Source organism: Crocodylus porosus, unplaced genomic scaffold, assembly GCF_001723895.1.
Source record: "Crocodylus porosus isolate Cpor-Errol unplaced genomic scaffold, CroPor_comp1, whole genome shotgun sequence".
Lineage (NCBI taxonomy): Eukaryota > Metazoa > Chordata > Crocodylia > Crocodylidae > Crocodylus > Crocodylus porosus.
In genome coordinates, this window is record NW_017728948.1 from 55,223,816 (window position 1) to 55,246,931 (window position 23,116).

A 23,116-nucleotide genomic window follows, 5' to 3' on the forward strand; every position below is an offset into this window, starting at 1 on the left:
TCAGACCTGGCTGACTGCTCTTCCCAGCAGATGTCCGGGAAATTCAGGTCCCCCATGACAACCACATCCTTAGCCTTCACTACCTCTGTGAGCTGACCCAAGAATTCCTGGTCAAGCTCTTCTCCCTGGTTGGGAGTTCTGTAGTAGACTCCCACCGTTAAGTCCCTTTCCCCTCGATTGCCTTGTACTCTAACCCAAAGCACTTCAGAGTGCCCCTCCCCTGGCTCCTTGCTAATTAACGAGGATGTGTATTCCTCCTTAATATAGAGCTCCACGCCCCCACCACTCTTTCCTATCCTGTCCCTCCTGTACAGCCTATAGCCCTTGACATTGACTACCCAATCATGCGTTTCATCCCACCACGTTTCCGTAATCCCCACTATGTCCGGGCTGGTGCCCCCCCCATGCCTCCACTGGAGGGTGCACACAGTGGCCTACAACTGCACACCCTCCCCACTCCCCAGTACCCTCTGGACAAGCTGCCCATGGCTCCATCCTGCTCCAAGCCCTAGCCCCAGGTCCCATGCACTGCCATGGCTGGGCAACGCCCCTAACCCCTGCCCCACTCCCTCTCACCATGGGGGCCTCAGTATGCCCCACTCATGTTCCTTCCCCTCCACAGACTTAACTGCAGAGAACTGCCCTCCATGCTGCCTGGCTACATTCCTGGCCATGTGCATGCATGCATGTAGCCACATACACGCACACAGCACCTCTTGTGCCTCGCTCCTGGTAGCCCCAAGCAGGACCCCTTGTAAGCTAGAATGCTTCCTACCTGCAAGGGGAAACCCACCATTTCTCCAAGGAAACCCAGGCACCCAGGGCCCCAGCCATCCAGGGCCCAGGGCAGAAGGCATAATTATTGGGAAACATTATCAGCTATAAAACAGCCAAAATATCACTTTCCCTTTTCTTGATGTGGATCTGATAGGCAACTAATATATCGGTGCACCTCCGTATAGAACCTAAATCACTGGTCCCTCTGGCCCGGTACTGTACATCCAGTAGTAGCCAATACCAGATTCTTAAAAAGGAAAGTGCAAAAATTCCCTTAGTAGGCAACTATGGAATAATCTGATCTTAAATAATCTTTTCATAATACCAGAAAATACAGGATTGGTTTATACCCTGAAGTAGAAGAGTATCATTTTAGAACCTCCATGGATTATAAAAATTTGCATAGATGGAGATTCGTGTGATAAAGACAAATACTGGTAAAACCTTTCAAAGAATGAAGGGAGACAATGAAAACAAAAACGGTGCTTTACTTTAAACTTAGTACGCTCAAGCACATGCCCAAAAGAGGCATTGCGTTAGCTGGACCCAGCTTGTCCAGCATCTGTATAGATTGGAAATTGCAGTGGGGCTTTTTTGGCACTTTTAGGTGATTCAATCAGCTTTAGATAAAAGCTCCAAGAAGCCCAGCTGAAACTCCCAATCTATACAGATGCATGGGTTTTTGTTTTTAACATCTGTATGCAGCCAACGTGCGTACTAAAACTACCTCAGTTGTCCTGACTGCATCCAATAACACAAAGCTTATTTATCATAGTTCCTGGGCCATGTACAATAGTCATTAAATAAAGAAATAAATACACCACACACACAGACTATATTTCTATTTTCTATTAAAAATAGAACAATAAAAATCACATAGTTTAAGAAAACAGGCGCACAAACAAATTACCATGGGGAGGATCAGTGGCGACTGTCTGTATATATGCTCTTACCCTGCAGTAATGAAAATTAACTTATGTAGCTTACCTTCATTTCACTGATATTCCTCAACCCTGGCTACCTCCTTGGTAACCAGTTGGCATGCCTGTGTTTTAGGGTAGGGGTGGCCAACCTGCAGCACACGTGCTACAAGTGGCTCAGGCAGCCTACGTGTGTGGCATGCAGCAGACTGGGCAGGGAATAGGCACCGCAGTGGCTGATAGGACATGGAACAGAAAGCAGAGCAGATCAGGCCAGGAGCACCGAGTAGGGAATAGAGAGCAGAATGGCAGATGGGGCAGGGGAGAGGGATTGGTGTGACATGTGGAGACAATCTGTGGCATGCCTGCCAAAAAGGTGCCCCCCACTGGTCTAAGACACCGAAGTTTTTTTAAAACAGAGGAGAATACAACTTCTCACCTCTACCCAAAAGGATGGGAGAGTCAAGGTTTTGGTTTTTTGCTGATATCGTCTAGTGGACCAACTGTATAGCTGGGAAACATGTCAGGCAAGCTTTCTGGCACAAAGTGCCTGTCCTCAACATGAGGACCTTTGCACCTCACATTTCCTGCATCATCCTTTTTACAACACTCTGGTTCTATAAAAGCCAATGACAAAATTCACTTTGACTTGTAAGTAGCAGACTTTTTCAGTCAATCAAAAGCATTTAAACAATAATAAAAACCCTGACTGAACTAAAAGGCCTTGCAGAACAGAGGCTTTCCAGACTTGAGTTTTGGAGTTTTCAAGAATTCTGAAGTCTTCTGTCCCAGGCTGATGTTTTATTTCTTATAGCTATGTAACCAAAAGGGATATTTTTATAATACCAAAGAATGTCCATCTACAAGGAACTGTATCAATCCATCCCTGAAGTCCCTCCAAACAAAAGACAAGACTGGACAAGCAAAAAAACCCCAACCAAACAACAAATATCATGATGCTTTTTTTATCCTATTCACAGTTGAATTTTGATGAGAACTCAGATGCAAGCAGAATAAAAATTAGGTTTTGTTCCCTTCCTCAAAATGCTGTTTTCTATCCTTAGTTTCAGACAGAGCTACAGCTTCATTCAGGAGCTGAAACTTGAGGCTATGCAAAAGCACTAATGAGCTTTTACAGTTCTGATTTTTCCTCCACTTATGCACTCCACATTCTGAAAGCCCTACACAGCCTTTCCTTTCATTTAATACAGGCTAAACATTGCTGCTGCTTAAAAGGAAGACAGACTTATCAAACATATCCATGGAAATTCAGACTCTTTCCTGTTATTTACTAGCACCCTCCTTCCTCCAGTCAGGGATTTGGCACACCTGAGAACAAACTCTGATGAGGTGGTTCGTTGCAAAGTTCATGTACTAGCTCATGACATTAAAAAGAGATATAACGAGAAAGAAAAAAACGTTAACAGGAAAGTCACATTCTTTTCCAGCTTCTTTATGATGTATGAAAATATACATTCAATGTCTGGGGGAGGGGGAAGAGGGGAAAAAACAACATACACACCACATTCGAATAAGCAAATGTTGGCTTTTTTAAAATAATAGAAATGCACATCTTTTTTCCTCTAAAGGATTCTGAAGCCTCGTTTACGTCTGAGAAAACTGTCATCCTTTCTAATACCAAACACATGATATTTCACACCCACATAAAGAAGTTCTTGAACGTTTACAAATGAACATAGAATGATTTACAGTAAATTACAGTTCCAACAGGTCTAAAAACTGGTTCAGAGCAAACCATTTTAGGACAAGTGTAGATGCAAACTGGTTGAAAGTAATTCTATTCTCCTCCTATTATTATTCCAAAGTGCAGCAGCATAGTGAAACTTCTCCAGGGCTGTGCTGTGAGCTGTGTTGCTATTTACCAGAAGATACTTCAATTGATAATTGTTTAGAACAATGCAGCCATGGACACAAGACAGAAATAGAAAGGTTATTAAACCAGTTCAACATGGCCAGCATGGGGGTATTAAATAACTTGTGCTTCTATCCTATAGATGCAATTAAAGAAATGGTTCTACAGTGTATCAAACAGCATAAGGCCTTAGTTGTAGGTGGCAACTAAATAGCCTCAGACTGAGTAAAGAAGGATGTTGAATCATAAAAAAATTAAATTGTTAACACAATGTTTTTCTCTGGATTTTACATTAAATATCCCTTTAAAAAAAAATCTCCCTCCAGCCCCTCACCCCACCTCTCAAACCGGCTAAATAATATATCCTATTTTATCAGGTTTCACTTACAGGAAGTATTTAAAATATTGTACCACTGTCCATTGACTCCAGAAGATATAGGGGAAAAATAGGACCTACCTTTCTTATGTAAAAAAACCAAAGAATTTAAGTAAAAAACCTAATACTGTAAAGGCGTACTTTATGCCCCATAAGAGGAAGCAATCCCAATTCCCTTTCTGTGCCATCTTTAAATAAATTAAAAATTACACACTAAAATTAGGAGCATTTGGGACTGAAAAGTAATGAACTAGACACTCTACTCAAGCCTTGCCCTCACTTCAAAAAAGGGCTTGATAGCCTTAAGCAAAGGGTCATTGTGAATGGAACCATGCTGGTATGATAAGAGATTTCAAGTGGAGTCCCACAGGATCTAGTGCTAATTAATTATTTGGATGACAGAATAGAAAAAGACCTTCTTGAGCAAGTCTGCAGACAGCGTAAAACTGGGAAGGACTGCAAACATAGTGGAGGATAGGAGTAAGTTTAGAAGGGTCTTAACAGATTGGAGAGCTGGGCTAGAAACAGCAAGATGATAATTGCAAGTTACTGTACCTAAGGAAGAATAATCAAAAGCACAAATACATAATGGATAGAGATCTACCTAAATCTTACCAGAAGTATGCTGTGCAGTAGCACTTTTAATTTTGCTCTTCTTGCCTCACCTCCTCCCCCATGTCCCAGTGCTGCTGATTGGCCAACGGACCCCGTGATCAGCCAGGAGGCAAAAAACAGTTTTAAATATGCCATTGTTTTTGCCTCCTAGCAAAAATAGCGTGGGGAGAGCCTCCCCAACCCAGTACTGAAGTCACAGTTCTGCAGACTCTGCGGGTCATAGGTTGCCAACCTAGAGTTAAGGTGTTCTCTGATGTTTATGGGCATTGTGCAAGAGGAGTTTTTGTGCAGTGTTAAGAATAGCTAAGAGAAACACTTAAGTAGGATGATTTAGATAAAGGTGATTATGCTCTGAACAAGGGGCTGGACTAGATCAGGGATGGCCAACATGCAGCCATGCGTCACAAGTGGCAGAAACAACATGTGTGTGGCATGCAGCACATCAGGGAGGGGACAGGCAGAACAGTAGCAGATACAGCAGAAAGCAGAACAGCAGACCAGTGGAAAGTACAGGCTGGGGAGCAGAAAGTAGAGTGAGCAAAGGATAAGCATTGGAGTAGCATTTGGGGAGGATGCAGGGTTAATTTGCAGCCATAAAGGTTGGCCCCCACTGCAGTAAATGACCTCCTGAGGTCCTTTCTTACTTTTTTGATTCTAGGTCAGAGGCATCCAAGACATGGCCCATGGGCCAGATCCAGCCCAACAGATTCAATATGGCCTGCAAGCGGGTGGCCACCAACTCAATGCATCTGGCCTGTGGGTGGCTGGTGGCTCCAGCTCCAGCTGCTACATGGTGCTAGGTAGATGAGTGGGACTGCTTCCGCCCAACAGCTCTAGATTTTGACACAGCGGCATCAGCTATGGACCCAGAGAGAGGCTTCCACCGCAGTGGGCAGGCAGCAGCAGCTGCAGACATCACCGACAGGTTCAAAAGCCCTGATACAGAACCCGCTGGCAGCATCCAGAGTTGATGCTGCCAGCCTCTGACATGGTAGATCTTACCCAGAGCCCCAACCTGGAACCTGCTAGCACCTTCAGCTGCAGACCCAGGCAGGAACTTCTATCATATTGGGCAGGTGGCAGCAGCAGCTGTGGACAGTGCAGGCAGGTTCTGTAGCAGGGCTCTGGAACCTGCTGACTGTTCCCACAGCTGATGCCACCACCTGCCCACCATGGCAGACAGCTGAGCATCGTGGCTCCTGGTGGACTCTCTGGCTAGGAGGGAGGGGGAGAACCAACCCTGAACAGGTCACCAGAATTAATTAAGTGTCCCTCCTTCATTGCCCACCTTCATTGTAGGTACATCTTTAAAAAAATAAAAAAAGCACAAAAGCACCACAGCATGTTCTCACATACTACATGCCCTGGAATAAGATGTGCATCTTGTTTTTGAAAGGATACAGGGAGAAAAAAGAAGATATTTTCTTTTAGTAATTGAATGACAGCAGCTAGAGCAATGAGCAGGCTCAGATTTCTACTCCTGTGGATTGTGTGCATATTTACTTTCATTTTTACCTAGTAAGTGGCCAAAACTTCTCTTACTGTACTTCTTGAATACAATACACACTAAAATTTTCCCCAAAAACTAGCTTCTAGAAACAGTGCTTGTTGCATCTAAGAATCAAAAAAAAAAAAAAGAGTTGGAAGTGACCTCAGGAGGTCATCTACTCCAACCCCCTGCTCAAAGCAGGAACCCCACATATATCATCCCAGCCAAGCCTCTGTCAAGCCATGTCTTAATCTCCAAGAATGGAGATTCCACAGCCTCTCTGGGTAGCCTGTTCCAGGGCCTTATTAGCCTCATAGTAAAAAAGTTTTTCCTAAGATCTAACCTAAACTTTACTTGCTGCAACTCGAGACCATTGCTCCTTGTTCTGTCATCTGCCACCACTGAGAACAGTCTAGCACCATCCTTTTTGGAACCCTCTTCAATTAGCTGAAAGCTGCTATTAAATACCCACCCAGTCTTCCTTTCTCCAAACTAAATAAGCACAGTTCCCTCAGCCTTTCCTCATAAGCAGGGATCCTAGTTTTCCGTTTCCCACAGAAAAACAGAGAAAACATGGATTTTCCCTTTTAGAAGAGAAACCTACGGATTTCTTCTTTTTGCAAAGAGCTCTGCAGGCTGGCTGCAAACCCCCTCCCAGCCAGACTGCCCGACCAGCTGCAAACCCTGGGTTGCAAATGCTGCTGCCCTCCCCAGGCTCTCCAAAGTGCAGTGTGTACGGCTGGCACAGCAGGGCACAGTGGGGCCACATGTGAAAGCTGCCTGCTGCTGCAAGCTCCATGCTGCCCTGGCTACACTTCCTCTGTGTGCACGGGGGCAGTGCACACCCACCCTGCCCCCACCCTCCACACAGATCTGGGGGGCATGGGTTCCCCCTGTCCCCCAGGAGTGCTTGCTGCCGTTGGGAGCTGGCCCTGCCCAAGCCTGCAGCAGGCAGGCAGTAGGCAGGGAGCCAGCTTGTGCTCCTGCTGTAGCAGCTGCTGCCTTCTGTTGGGGGTAGGGGGCTGTGGACCTAGGTTCCTGGCCCCATAGCCCTAGCGGCTGGGGGGCAGGGGGCACAAGCAGGGCTGGAGGGAGGAGTGAGGGACACCAGCAGGGTTGTGGGGGGCATTTAGTTTTAACCATGGATTTTGTGATTTTTTAAATCAGAAAATTTGTGATTTTTTATCACGGAAACCCAGGATCCCTGCTCATAAGTCATGTTCCCCAGCCTCCTCACCATATTTGTTGCCCTCCACTGGACTTTCCAATGTCCACATCCTTTCTGTAGTAGGGGGCCCAAAAGCGGACACAGTACTCCAGATGTGGCCTCACCAACAATGTTCCCTCTAAGGTGTAGTTATCCATGAGCATGCCGCTTCGGTCCGTTCCCGTTAATAGCGTAACAAACATATGACCACTTGAATAGTAACTGAGTTCTGCTTAAGCACTCTTATGTATTGTCTGAATAAGCCTGGTGGGGCTCTGCAATGCGTCTCAAGGACAGCAGCAAGGTATTGTGTTTATGGGGTATTATATATTCATGAACAGATTTAAGAGTTAAAATAGTCAGTTGTGTCAAACAGCTGGAGGGTTAGGTCTGATTCCCTTCACGCAAAATCAGATACCAGCATAACCTCAATACTTGAGTGTTTATTGATGAAGAAACTCCTATAGATACTTGCATATTAAATAGCTTTACCCAAACATTGTGCCAAAGAAAAGTAAAATAAAGAAAGCAATAAAAGAGTTCTGTGCACCAGTAGAAGTCATGTGAACTACTTACATGCAGTGGTTTCCTTCTACAGTGTTTATAGGCTCATATCTTCTTTTTACTTATGCCTTTGCAAATCAGCAGTGACTTAATTGAAAAATAGAAACTTACAGTGGTGTAAAACTTGTATGAGGGAAATCACATGCAGGGCCAGCCCACAATCTCTGGGGACCCCCTGCAGGATGTAGTTCTGGGGGCCCCTGATCCCACCCCGGGGCCAGGGCAGAGCCACAAACTCCTCCACTACTTGGCCGGTAACTAAATGAATGTCCCACTAAATGAATGTCCCGGCACACCAGACACAGCAGAAGAGGCGGCAGCCAGAATTTCAGGCCGCAGCAAGGTGAAAAAAAACCAAACAGCCAGAGCAATTCCCCAGCGCCATGAGGAAGCGCTGTCCAGGCAAACTTCTGCAGATGGAAATAAAGATTTCTGCTTGCTGCCAGAGGTCACAAACTTCCAGGTTCCACTTTCCTGAAAATCCATGTCCTCTCCCTTTTCTAGTGCTGCCTCTGGCAGTCCTTCCTCCAGTTTTAGAGGTCTGCTGTAGGACTGGTTTGATGAAGGCCTTCTGGTGGAGGACACTTTAGAGCCTTGTCTGTACCTCTCTTGCCTGTTCCCTGACGGACATTACCAGAAGGCACCACTCACATTGCAAGCACTCTCCTACCTGTCACTGGAGGGAGGGAACCTGCAAGCTGCAGTCTTCATAACGGCAAGCGAGGGCCTGGGTGGAAGCCTGGACAGCGAGCGGTCCTGCCCGGACAGACGCCTCACAGTGCAAATGGAGGAAGAGCTGGCAATGGCAGTGGCTCTGGCATTGCAATGTACTCCAGCCATTTCTCTTGCTCTCAATCTACTGCCTCTTTTCTGCTGCCCCTCTTTCCAAGCAGACCTCCCCAGCAAACTCCCCTGTTAGCTGGCCTGTTCACTGGTTTGCTGCTCCCCTACCCGACTTCCTCTCACCAAGCTTACAGCGAAGAAGGGCGAGAGAATTTCCAGACAAGCTCCCTAGTGATCTCCCCCTTGCTTAGGACTCTAGTTAGTCAATGGGGATTAAGTATAACTCTAACTCCTCAATTTTAGCTCCTTATATTAAAAATATGTAGGTTAGGTAGGTTAGTCTTTCTTTTTAATTAAAGAAAGAGCTTATCTTGAAAGTCCCCTTTCAAGAGGGGGGCAGCAAACTGATCTGGGAACTGACTTGCTAACTGCTTGCAAACTGGGCTGTTCACTGTCCCACACTCCCTAGTCCCTGGGGAAAGACTTCTTTTATACCCTGCTGGACATGGCTGTACCCCCTCCTTAGGGCTTTTGAGAGACACAGGCAGCAATCACCTAGCAGTCATTCAGCTAGCAGCAGTCCCAGCTGTTCAGAGCACAAGACCAAGCACACAGCCCACCAAATATACAAGGTTCTTTGGGTGAATCTGATATCTTTTATTAGACCAACCTAAATAGTTGGAAAACAATTTTTAAGCTACTTTCAGTTTCAAAACCCTTCATCAGGCTAAGGAAGTATCGGCAGGTGGTGTGTGCTCTTCGTGAATGGAATGAAAAGTAAAGCAGCCAGAGGCTGGGCTGGTATGCATACAAGATGGGCAGTCAGTGAAGTAGATCAGGGGTTGACAAGGTTTTTCATCAGAGTGCCCAAAACACCCCCATCTTCAACTTGCAAGATATTGGTGTGCCAGAAGCAGATGGTGGGGTAGACACGAGGGACCCAGTCCTTGTTGTGGCCATGCAGCCCCAGCCTTTTCCCTGCTATCCACCCAGAGGCACACGTGCCAAGCAAAATGCCTTCAAGAGCAAAATGCCTCTGGCACCCATACCAGGGGTTACTGACTCCTCAATCTACATCAAGGGTAGGCAAGTGAGAGACAGGCTGGGGGTGGCAGGGCAGGGGGAGAGAAGGGGAATGAATAGTGGAGAAGTACCTGGGGAGTCAGATGTCAACAGGTTATATAATGTGTAATAAAAGATATCAGATTCACCCAAAGAACCTTGTCTGCCTATGTCCTTAGACCAGGGGTGGGCAAAATGCAGCCCAGAGGCCAGATCTGGCCCACCAGGCCATTCTATCCAGCCTGTGGATAGAAAATTAATATTAATCTGCCCTGGGCTGCCTGTCATGCATCCCTCAATGGCTTGCCAAGACTCCGTAAGCGGCCCCCTGCCCAAAATAATTGCCCGCCCCTGCCTTAGACCAACACGGCTACAACCTACAGCCTACCAAACAAGAACTCAACAAACCAAACACACAGGCAGCTCTGACTCATTTATCTCTCTAGAGATGGATCTGGTGCCTAAAGCTTGGACTTCCTCTTCATCTTCTTCTCTAGCTCCCAGCAAACTGCTTGCAAACTGGCTGTCTCTGCTCACTTTTGTTTTCACTAGGCTTTTCACAATTAAGACATTGTGAAAAAGTAGTATCAAGTGCCTCAAAATCTTTAATATACCAATAGTCAGTCATGAAACATTTGTAGGATGGGGAAGTACCATTATCCCTTCTGTACAAATGGAGAACTTAGGAGCAGAGAAATTTGCCAAAGACTGCAGTGGAATAGAGAATTGGAAACCAAGTTCCCATGCTAGGGGCCTACCCTACACTGTTCTCATCTAACCAATACATTTAAATCTTTACACTTCTAATATATTATCACAGGGCCTGCTAACTGTGATTTAACAAAATTCCCACTTCTGTGCTAAGCAGTTCTCTCATGCATCTTCATACTGGTATTTACATTATATTAATAAATACTTGTGTTGCAGCATTTTGTGCTGCCAAGTGTTGGGGAGATAAATATCTGAGTTTTAGTTCTAATTTATTATAGAGGAGGGAGGGAAAATAAAATTGGAGGCAGCTGGAAGTAACCTTACATGGTTTGTAGTTATTTTAATTGAAATAGATATTGTGGAACTGGGTAAGGTGGGGAGAATATAAACATTTTACATCTCTAAATAGACTTAATCTAAAACTGCATTTTCTAATAGATGATGATTCTGTAAGCACTACCTCAGAGGATATACCTGGTCCATCAGTAGCAAAGCAGAGAGCTGGGACAGGTAAGTGTCCAGTTTCATACACACCTCAGCTTAAAAGGAGAACACGTGATTTCAATCTCAGTAACCCCAAGGCAAGTCAGAAGGAGCTTACCTTAAAGTCTGTAAATTTAAACTACTGTTACTTCTCATCACCCACATCAATCCAGCTTTTAGTGAAAGTGAACTAGTTGACTATGGGTGACAATCTTTTAGCTACCAAAACATTTATCTTGACAATATACAAGTGATACTAGTATGCGGTTAACTGAAAGCATAATTAGTTTCATTGAAACCAAATGGACGAATCACATGTCTGTAGTTAGGCATGCACTTATGTAATATGCTGCAATCATAAGTTTCTTAAATGTATTATTTCCCATTCCTGCTGAAGTACTAGTAAAATCCTGTCATCCATCTTAAATTATAGATATTTAAATTAATCAGCTCCCTAAAATCTGGTTCATACTTTAGCTACTTTGGCTCAGTTATTTTTTTTAAAGTCTCTGTAATGGTTTTCATCACCATCTCAGGTCTGTAACTACACCATATTATGTCAAACTTGTATTTAGAAAATTACACTAATACTCCCTATCTGATGATAAGGTCCACATTTTTAAAAAAATTAGTCTATAAACTTCCCAAGCACTTGAAAAAATATATTTCTCTTGGTGTCCCAGATCACACTTTGATACCCAGTTCGTGAGTATGATCACCATCTATATACAAGAAGCAGTCAATGAGCAAAATGCTAATCTGGAACCATTTCCACCTTTAAACATGTTAGTATTCATGTCAGCATTTCCTTTTTTACTTGTAAAGAATACTTAAAGAGCATTTTTCTTCTCATCATTGATAAAAGTTGCTGTTTCAGTTTGTACTCTATTGCTATTCTCTGCAGAGTATTTGGATAAAAAAGTTGTAAAATCAATAAAAGGTGCAATCATTGATAGAAAACCAGAAATCTCAATGCCTTCAGGAGGTCAAATGAAGAAACAAAACACTGTACTATATACATGACTAAAGTACATATTTTCATAGATCACAAGTTTTTATGGCAGACTATCCAGAGATTAATGGTTATTTGCTCTCCATTCCATTAAAATAAATGTTACCTACAATATATTCTCATTTCTGGGTGTTCAGCAATACTCATTTATTGTTTTATTCATGTTTTTTCAGACAATCAAATTCCCTCGGATGATGCACAGAGTCACTTTAGAGTTATTACAGTTACTGATACGGGTGCAGGAAAACACTGGAGTGATAATGAAGTCAGAGCTCTGATAAGCATATGCTCAGATGAGAAAATTCAACAAATGCTTGAAGGAGCAACAAGAAATAAGGAAATTTTTGAGGAGATTGCCAGAAGGCTAATGAAATGTGGAATAGATAGAGACTGGAAGCAGTGTCGCACCAAGTACAAGAACTTGAAATACGAATATCGGGCACTGCAGAAAGAAAATGATCATCTCAGTAATCCCAGAAGAAAGATGAGGTTTTATGATGAAGTTGATTCTATCTTAAGAAGACAACCTCTAAATTCAGCTAGCTGGGAATGTGAAAGCTCTAATCTCATATCAGGTACTAAGAACAGCAGAGCGAGCTCAGTCTTTTTAAATTAAATGATAGTTGCTCTTTCACCTGCAAGGGAACATAGTGCCAGAGAAGACAAAGAAAGGGTACCTTAGAATCTGTACTGCAAGAATAAACTAGCAATAGTCAGTGAAGAAACTGTCTTTTGATATTTAAGGAGAAAAGACAGAAATGTCAGAAATGGTCAGTAAGACGTATAGGTTTGCTTTCAACAAAGTGTAAAACTAGTTAATTACAACATGAGAAATGGAAATAAGGTGAAATGACAGGTTGTAAAGATAATCAAACAGGCTTGTAAAATATGCATAAAGAACTGCAAAGGCAGAAACAAAAGGAATCACAGGACATTACATTACTGAAGCACAGTATAAAGGAAACAATAGGAACCCTATTTCAATGCGATATTATATTCAATGCTCCCCATTAACTTGATGTAAAGGGTATCATGATAAACATCTGTGCCTTGGACTTTATTTAGTGGATGTTGCATATTATACATAACCTCAAAAACCTTCAATCAATCTCAAGTTACCTTTATTATTAAAAAAAACCAAAACAATATATATAATATATATTGCCTTCATTTTGGTACCCTAACATGGTCCCAGCAAACTGGCAGTAAACAGTACCATGCCATTATTTGGCACTGTAATGAAGTTAGTACTGTAATAAAGTGACAATACTGTGTTTTGTCAGCACCAGCAAGGTGCAATGACATGAGATAACACAAAGCTCATCCGATTCTGGATTTGGAAGTATAAACACACTTTCTAATAGTACCTAATCAGATCAGAAGATCACTTTTGCTCTAAATTGCCTTCTTCACCTATTTATTCATATATTATAAAGCCAGCTTTGTTTGCACATCTGTTCTTTTAGAGCACCACAGCAGAATATTTATTCACACAATACTTTCCCCCCTTTTATAAGATACAGTGGGAGATGTTACTGCAAACATAGGACCCTTGGGTATCAAGAGGAAAGCGTCTGATGATGGTAAGACTTTCTTGCCTTTTTGGAGGTATTCATGAACTGTTGCAGAGTTAAATGCCAGGTGTAAGTTTAAACATGCTATTATTTATTTGGCTAACTGTGAAATTTATTCAGGGTCTAGGAAAAAACCCACCTGTGATTTATTTATTCCAGTGCTTGCTAGAAGTGAGGGAAATGTAGCATTATCAGCACAATAATCTACTAGAAATTAAAAAAAATAGAAGCAAGAAAAGAATACTTTAGAAATTTCAGACATTGGGAGAAAAAAACCCAACAATCCCCCACCACACACTTAGTGGAGGTGTTTAATACCATATTAGAAATTGTGGAAATACAAATAGGATACCTATATTTAGAGAGATAAAGACTAAAGGAAGACATCAGAGCACTACAAGCCTGTAAATCTTACATTCACAGCGAGGAAACTTTAATTGAACCATCTACGAGTGCACCAACAGAGATTCTTGGGGGCTGATACTAATAGGCAATTTTTAAGGAGGCATATCGGCCAATACTGATACGATTTCTGATACACAGCTCTTCAGCTTGAAGAGCTGTGTCCAGCTGGTAAACTGGTGTGGTAGAAGGGGAGGGAAGGGTGTAAGGAAGGGGGGGTACGCAGATCAAGGCCCCTGCAGTGAGGGAGGAAATGGGGCAGGTGTGTGCCCTTCGATCTGCCCAGTCAGGAAGAGCCTGGCCCCAGCCTGCCCTGCCCTGCACAGATCTGGGGGCACACCCACCCCGTGCCCTCCCAGACAAGCACCAGACAAACCATGTGCAGCAGCCCCTTCCTCACCATGGGGGCCCTGATCTGCCCCCCACACCCTGGCCCCCTTCCCTTCCACCACACCAGACTTACCAGCTGCACACAGCATTCTATGCTGCTGAGCTGAGGCCGCATGCACAGGCATTTATCAGACAAATTAATCAGCCACATCAGGCCCATTTCCAATACACAAATTTTTCTTCATATTGGTGCCAATCCAATATTGGACCAATGTACTGGTGCACCTCTAGCACTATCACTGACAAAGGGAAACACTCAAATGGTAAGAGAATTGTGCGTTAGCTTGGGCCTTTCTTCCTCTTAAGCTTATATTGGAATTTTTTTAGGAAGTTATTAATGGAGAAATATGGAGCTTAAACAAAAGACATGCTTGGACATCAAGGAATCTTTCAGCACAGTATCAAACTGAGCTAACAGAACAGTGACAGCAAGATCTGAATGGCTACAAAATGGATTGGTTATTTTTGTGCATAAATAATGACTTGTTGGGAGGGGAGCAAGCATCAAATACTTTGTAGTGATGGACTTAGTGACTGCATGAGCAGAAAAACATCATATGCTATGTATAAATTAACAAACTGTCTTTATTTGTGACCAAACAAATTATATTGATATGTAAGTTGTCATAAAGAATTTAAGATGCTGATCAGAGAAAAGCCGAGTACATAGGATTCCATTTTATTTTCATGATTAAGTGAACGTTGGGCAGCTCCTAGAATGCACCAAACAATCAGCTATGTAGAGAGGCACAGAGCACAAAAATCAGAAATGGTATTTATTATTATGATCATTCCTGGGCTATCACATGCCTATCATATTCCAAAAAGGAAATCAAGATACTGAAAAGAGGTCAAAAGGAAGGACAATTTAGAAATTGGGAGGGGCAAAGAATGGAAAAGAAAAACCTGAATTGTTTTAATCAATACCTAAAAAGGATCACTCGCTTACTCAACTCAGGGCAAACTGCTCAAAAGGGAGACATTGTTAAGAGTTATGGAACGTATAAAACTAAGCAATTTACATTGATCATCAATGGATATATGTAACTTAAAGACGAAACTTGTTAGTGGGAAGTCAAAAGGTATGAATGTGTGACAGTATCAAGAGATACTATAAGAAGTCAGTCAATTTCTGTCCTGTTGTCCCTGGTGTAAATGATTCGCATACATCAGGCAATTCTGTGTCCTACCAGCAGGTTAGGACAAGCAAATAATAGTATTTGGAAAAAAGCATATGCCAGAAGTTAGAGCAGTGGTTCTCAACCTTTTTAGACTCACCCCTCACCCCACTTTAGACTCACAGGTCCCCTCAGAAAATGCCGGCTTTTAGTTTTCACTCATTTTTTGACTACAGAAAAAAGAGCAACTTGTCTATTGCAAAGAACTCAGAATAACCACAACAGGTAAAAATATTTTTAAAACTATGGATTCCTATTTGAAATTTCTGGGTTTACCTTGAAGCAGTTTGTCCACCTAACAGTAATAACACTGTGTGGCACTCCATGGCACCTCTGAAAGGATCTGAAGGGACCCTGGTTGAGAATCACCAATTTAAAGTTATACAGCATAGGTTTCCTTTGTTGACTCTGGCTTCATCAAACTACACCTTTCTTCTAACACACTGTGCTTTTCTCTACAGGGCCAAACATTCCTCATAAGAGGAGTGCTTCTGAAACCACCATAGTCCAATTTCCAAGAATTCTAACAGAGAGAGGACATACAGCAACAGAAAGCAAAAAATCACTTTTAGAAAGGCTTTGTAAACAGGAGGAAATGCAAGACATCAAGAGAACACAACTGTATGGTAATCCATCAGCCATACCACAGGTTGGTTTAATTAACTTTCTAAATTAGCATGCAAAGAAATTTTCACAGATGATAAAAGGGAATGTAGACTATTTGTATCAGTGCTCAGTTGTTTCCCTACCACATTTTTTGTGTTCAACTCAGTTAAAACTAGAACCAGAACAGGTTCTCAGTCCTTGATAGTACGCTACAGCTTTAGAATTAACTAAATTCTAAGAAAATTTCACCCTGATAAAGCAAAAGAAAATTTCTGCTTGAATTTCATCCCATCACTTCTAATGACCCCCTCTTTGACAGTTGTGAGTTACTGCATCTCCTTGTATTCAAAATCTTTCCAAAGAAACAGATGGGCAATGTGCAGCACGCAGGCCACAAATGGTACATGCAGCCTTTGTGTGGCAGACCAGGGAGGAGAGAGGCAGCACAGCAGCAGACAGGGCAGGAAGCAGAAAGCAGAGCAGCAGATTGAAGAGTGGAGGAGAATTAGTGGCACTTGGAGAAAATGCAGGGCTAATTTGCAGCAGCCCGGGTTAAGGGTTAGCATAGATATTTTTTAATAAAGGGGTAGTGAAAATGTAAGATGCATCCAGAATAAAAATTAATCCACTCTTCTTGACACAGGACAGTGATAAACATCTTAGAAATAGCTAAGAATTATTATTCTTCTCAATCCCTTAATACAACTGTTGCTTCTCCTGACCTTCACCACTGTTATTAGTTAGAACAACTTTGCATCACCAGTAACCTTAACTAAACTGTTGCCTTTTGCTTTCTCCTACTTATTAGTATGTATACCAGATAACGCATTTTAATGCATTAAAACCTGTATCCCATAAGAGACATAAGACAGCTTCTATTAATCTCTCTACGCTTTAATAAGCAAACATTCTCTAAGATTCCTATAATTTAGCCAGTTTTCAATCCTTAGTAAGATTTGTCTTAGATTTAATAGGTGATTTAAGGTTCTGGATTCCATGACATGAACCAGTGTTAGGCATTTTTTACTTGCACAGAATAATGCACAGATTGCATGTTGTAGGGATGTCATAATACAACAGAGGCAGGAAGCCCTGGCATCCTAAAGCACAGGTGTGTGTGTGTGGGGGGGGGTGGCAGAGGTTTTTCCAGCAGAGCATGGTGCCCCTCCCCCACTCTGATTGGGGAAGGGGCCCCAGAAGTCTGCCCCTCCCATGTGTCAATCTCCACAGATTGTTGGGACTTCTAGGGCCCCCTCAGCCAATCAATCGGAGGCATGGGGGGGCCTGGTGTCCTCTGCTGTGAAACTGGTACCCAACACCATAAAATCTGGAGGCAGCCACCCCAAATTAGGTAGGTCCCTAACTATAGGAAAGTGAGCATCTCCTCCTGTGGCCATGTTCTCGAAGGATAAGAAACACCTAACATTTTGTAGAGAATCCAACCTTAACTGTTTGTGTTAGAGTCATGTTGAAAATGCCTACTAAATGACACCCCTCTAAGTTACCTCGGCAGGAAAAACAGTTTCCTTTTGGATTCTAGGTAGAAGCTGAACTACTCAGCCTTATTTAGATCAATTCACAGCACACACAGTAGTGAAATGCGAGTTACTTAGGTAATTTTAAAGTCAAAGTTTAGGTACCTTCATGGTTAGGCAGCAGGAGTTTAAGCTTTGCAAGGTTAAACTTAGGTGCAGCTATATTCCTGAGTGCTACTTTAGACACCCAAGTCTTACTGGATCTAGCCTTCATATATTATCACATAGTTATTTACTATCCTGTTAATCTTTTATGGAGGGACCTTATACAAAGTTTCCAAAGAATCCAAGTCAATCATTTCCATGGTGAGGATGTTATCTACTATTTTGTTAACATTTTTGAAGCAATTCTAAGAAGCCAGAGAGAAGGTTTTCCCTTTTTTGTAGAGAAGTTAAACCTATTAGTTTGTCTAGTAGCACGCAGATGTACAATTCTTTCAAGGTATATTTACCTGATATCTTTCGGATCTTAAGATCTCCATCAGCTTCACAGGACAGACATGCCTTAGTTTACACATACACGAGCATGCAAACACCCACCCACCCGTCATATGAAATTCATTTTGTTCTGTGTAGTACCATAAACAATTTGATTCTGCAGTTAGAACTAAGTGCTTGACTTCACTGCATTGTTAGCTTGAGCTGTTATTTGAACAGTACCCCCTGACAAGACTTTTGAGTATGCCCAGTGCTTTAAGTCCAAATTAGCTGGCACATCAGGAGACAGGACAAAGCTTGAGTGCCAATACCACAGATTGTGCCAGTCAGCAGTGAGATTGAGTATGTCACATTTCCTCATGTGCTACCACTTAACCTGGAAGCAAGGTAGCTGCATTCATTCAGAGCTTTGCTCAAGCTAATTAGTACTGCAAAGAGGCCTTGATGCACTGCCACATCAAACATCACTGTGCTGCTTCCAGGTGATAAGGGAAGGGCAGCTGACACAAAGCAGTGCATCACATTTGCCAGACAGGGTAAACTTACAATGGAGATATGCTCTGGATTTAGCAATGCAGTAGGAACTCATCTACTCCTTGCTGTTAATCCAATCACTCTGAGCAGCTTGAATGTTGTTTTGCAATACAACTGCTCTCACTCAGGCTAAACCAAACTGAGAAGAATAGATAACTCAAGTGAGCCCTTCACTGGAGACAATACTTACACAGGAGCTTATACTTTACAATTCTCTCAGTGATGCACAAATCCAGATTGAGTCCCGCTTGCTATAGGATTACTGTAACAAAACCTTCCCTGAACATGCCTAAAAAAAAATCCAAAGTTATTTCTGTCCATATTTGCATAGAATCAAAGAATCATAGCAAAATATGGCTGGAAGGGATCTCATGTTCAGCTAGTCCAACCCCTGCTCAAATTGAGCAGGGCTGTCCCCAACTACCTCATCCCAGCCAAGGCTTTATCAAGCCAGGTCTGAAAAGCCTCCAAGGATGAAGATTCCACCCCTTTTCTGGGAAACCTGTTCCAGTGCTTTACTACCCTCCTTGTAAGAAAGTTTTTCCTAATATCTAACCTAAGCTTCCCTTGCTGCAGCTTGAGACCATTGCTCCTTGTTCTGTCATCTGCCACCACTGAGAACAATTTATCTCTATCCTCTTTGTAACCACTCTTAAGGTAAGCTGCTTTTCTGGCAGCTTAAAGGAAGTTTCCTATCTCCTTCCTTTTTTATATTAATATTCTTGACATAAATTATAAAAATTCCAGTGTAAAGAGACTAAAACATGCAAACTGAGCATCAGGATAATTCTGCATCACTACAGAACTGGTACTCTGTTATACGTAGGGTTGAGCAGCCCTTTCTGTTTAAAGGGGAATTATTCTAAAGAGTGTCAATCAACATGCCGAGTTTGATTGTCTAGAAATCTGCTGTGCCTCATTTGAGTTCTGGACAGTATTAGTGGCTAAACTGTAATGACCAAGATATTTGGAGAATATGGGGTGGAGTGAGCCTTGTCATTTTTCACATTGTCCCATTTGAAAACTAGGATAAATCAGGCAGTGTGAGGCTGTACCCAGCTTCCCCGTTCTCCTCCCCCACCCCCCTTCACAGACTTATTTCTCAGGCCAGTGGCTTTGACCAGAAAGGCACATGTTAAACAAAGGATTGGAGCAACAGCAATTCTCAGGGAAGGCAGAAATCCTGCACCAAGCAAGAATAAAAAGTCCTCTGCCCTTACATGGGAGTCTAAGCCTATCCTCCCATTTGCCTTGGTGTGTCAGCCAGGTTTAGGTGAGCCTTCCTCACTCTGAAGGAGTCTTGAGTCCTTCACCTGCCTCTATGAATAGGGATATTAAGGGCTCAAAATGGGGCTGTGAGGAGGTGGTGCATGGAGAGGTTCACACTTCTTGGGAGTTGGTTCCAGACAGCATTTACCACCAGTGGATTGTTCTCAGCAGAATGAGAATACTCTGACATGAATAGGCCACTTCACACCTCTCTGAGCCTCATATGCTGCACCAGGGAATGATGCATGGATGTCTACAAAAAAACTATGCTTCCTAGATTTATCTTCCACTACAAAAAAACCCCCCAAAACACAAAAAAACCCAACCCCACTGATTCCAGAATTGTCTCTGTATTGTATCCACTCCCCAGCTCTTCAACCTGCAGGGCCCAGTGACACCTCTCTGGGGAGGTGAGCTAAGCAGAGACTACCAGGCTACTTTGGCAGGGCAGAGATGAGAGAAGAGAAGGTCACATTCAGCCACTGCATTTTATGCCAACTGGAAGAAACCAGAGGTGATGAAGAGGGAAAACTGAGTAGTGGTACAAAGGAAGGACAGTATTTAACACACAAAGAAATTAAAATGCCTACAAATATTGTAAGCATATGAAAAGTGACTAAACTTAAATCTCTGAAAACCAGGACATGATGAATTAAAGGTAAATTTCTCACCCACGGCACAACCTTAACTCTGCCTCAGCGTGCCAACAACGCTTTTGTTAGAATCCTGTCGATACAGATCCCATGCAATGCTTTGGCTATAGTTCACACAAGCATGGTATGGTACAGTCTAATTTCACCACTCCTCAATACAGCCTCTTAACAGAAGAGAAGCAACAAACAACAGCTCCTACTCTTAGAATTTTCTTTTGTTACATACTATGGTCTCTCTTTTGCTAGACCCTTTGAGTGGCTAAATCATTTCATGCCCAGCTGCAAGGAGGAGAGAGTTAGCTGTACTACAGTGGTGGCACAGACCTTGATTTTTTATTTGCAGGTTTAGGCAGCCTCCGCACACAGGGCACTACCTAAACTCAGCAAAAATTAAATTAAATTGAATTGAGTTCACAAAACTAGTATAAAAAGCAGCTCAAATGCTTTTAGCAAACTATATGTACATTCTGCTGCATAATTTGCAAAGAACCACATGCAAGAACTAGTAACCAATGTGCACAGCAACATACACCAGCTGCATGACTAAATGAAGCTGACATGTTATCCAATTTGAACTGTGAGGGGCATTTTTGTAGACAGAGAAAAATTAATTACAAAATGTGAGGTTTAGATGGTGCACGGGTGTAAACACCACTGCCCTTCCATGCAGTGTAATTAATTTGGGTTTTGCTGTTAATGAGCCAGTCTATATAATCTCCATAGCAAGTCTGGAAGCACCACAGGGAAACATGCCCTCCTCATTTGCTCCTACTCAGCAGCATGTCCAGAGTTCAGAAATCAGGCAGTGAGAGCCACTTTAGCATGACTGTACACACCAAGCATACCTGGGACAGACAGTACATCTAGGCACGTGCCAAGGGCTGGGCTGCACTGGCTACATTGCCTAATTTCTGGGCAATGGCATGGTGCTGAGACCAGTGGGTGGAACACGCTTGGCAGCATTCCCAGACTCGCTATAAAGACAGTAAAGGTATCTGATAAAACTATAAATTTAAGAGAACTGTTACACTGAATTACCAATTCTATTTCATTTAGCTCCTAGATTTTCCTTGGTGATCTTCCATCCAGATATTTAAACACACTTAGCCCAGTTAGGCTGCAATATTTAACAAGATCATAATATAAAATGGTATAACTATAAGCTGTTAAATCTCCCCTAAAGGAAAAAAAAAAAAAAGAGTCTATTGACTGCACAGCAGCCTTGTTGAATAATTTGGTCAAGAATTGGTTGGGGGTAAAAAGCATAAAAGAGAAGCTGCAGTCTACTGGCTTTGACTCATGGCAAATCCCATACATAGAGCCCAACATAGTAACTGTTCTGAACTTAAGCAGATTTTCCACACAGAATGGACACAAACTTTTTGCTTGGAGGAAAGTTGAACACATTCAGAAATTTTCTCTCTAGCAGTAGCAAGTACCACAACTGGAAAAATATCCCTTAGAGTACAATTTCTTTGGAAAAAAATTAACAGACTTCACACTTGTTCCAAAATTGACTTTACAAAATTTGTCCTTGTCAAGGACACAAATGATGTTTCTGCTTATTTGTTGCTCAAAGTACTCCTCCTCCTCCAAAAAAGAGAGTTGATTACCAATATCTTTTGACTTGTTGGCTATATCAGCATACTGTACTGGTTTTGTTCCCTGGCTCATGGAGATAATTCAACAGAATCATCCCTCTCAGTTTTAGACTGTGTAATACTGCTTTAGTTTCAAACAAAGTCCACACCCAGAGCTAACATTCAGTGTGGGATAATTATGTTGAGGATCAACATTTTAAACTGGATACTTATTTACATTTTATTCACTAGCCTTCCCATAGTATTTTCCACAGTAATATCTGAGTGCTGGTATTTCTGAAGTCACAAAAAGGATGACTTCTGGGATTCCTTTATTATAGGAGGAAGTGTCACAGGGTTTAAAAAAAAGGATCTGGACTAACACCCTTATCTTTTTTAACTATAGCTAAAAGATCCTTCCATGCTGGATGTCCTTCACAGCATAGTTAATGAATGTGAGGATATTATAGGTGAGGAAGTACAGATATGGCTGTATCACACCTTGGCTTAATTGAGTTCTTACTGCCTTGAGTCAAAGTTTGCTTCAATTCTTAGAGCTCACATATAGGAGAACGTTTTAACTGGTTTAAACTGAGTATATATATTCATAGTGCAATCAGTTGTGTAGAAATTCCTATGAAGGTTTCTTTTGGTTTAATTTTATTCAAGAATGCATTTTAAACTAAGATAACAGCGGTGACAATCTTTTCAATAATTTAAAATCAGTATAAAAAAATCCAAGTTAAAGTGGTGCATTTAAGAACTTGTCTAAACAAATCCTAAAAAGATTAAAATTCTGCCTTTCGTTATGAGTGGCACCAGAATCTGATCAATAACAAGCCAAAAACTTCTACTCTTTGAGGAACAGATAAATTACAAAACAATTTTATGAAGCTTTAGTTGTTTTCATCAATAAATTAATAAACAAAGTTTCCCATAGATTCTATGCACTTTGGCCCCCCCCCAGTTTCACTGAAAGGAACAGTAGTACTCAGATGAGGCCAGAGCAAAAAAATCAGAGCCCCCAGCAAACTAAACCTTTAGTGAGTAACCCAAAAATCTTTTCACGTCAGATTCATGAAACC

General features: G+C 42.2%; 2 protein-coding genes across 5 annotated transcripts in view; one reads left to right on the forward strand and one right to left on the reverse strand.

The window, feature by feature from the left end:
• PPAT (phosphoribosyl pyrophosphate amidotransferase) overlaps window positions 1–23,116 on the reverse strand; it is a 92,566-nt gene that overhangs the window by 65,239 nt on the left and 4,211 nt on the right. The gene's annotated exons all lie outside the window — the stretch shown is intronic.
• LOC109322078 (multifunctional protein ADE2) overlaps window positions 1–23,116 on the forward strand; it is a 70,488-nt gene that overhangs the window by 24,782 nt on the left and 22,590 nt on the right. For all 4 annotated transcript variants that reach the window (XM_019552920.1, XM_019552921.1, XM_019552922.1 and 1 more), the window contains 4 exons: window positions 10,816–10,887; window positions 12,046–12,447; window positions 13,390–13,455; window positions 15,878–16,065. In XM_019552920.1, the coding sequence (XP_019408465.1) occupies window positions 10,816–10,887; window positions 12,046–12,447; window positions 13,390–13,455; window positions 15,878–16,065 (728 nt within the window). The remainder of the gene's footprint in view (window positions 1–10,815; window positions 10,888–12,045; window positions 12,448–13,389; window positions 13,456–15,877; window positions 16,066–23,116) is intronic.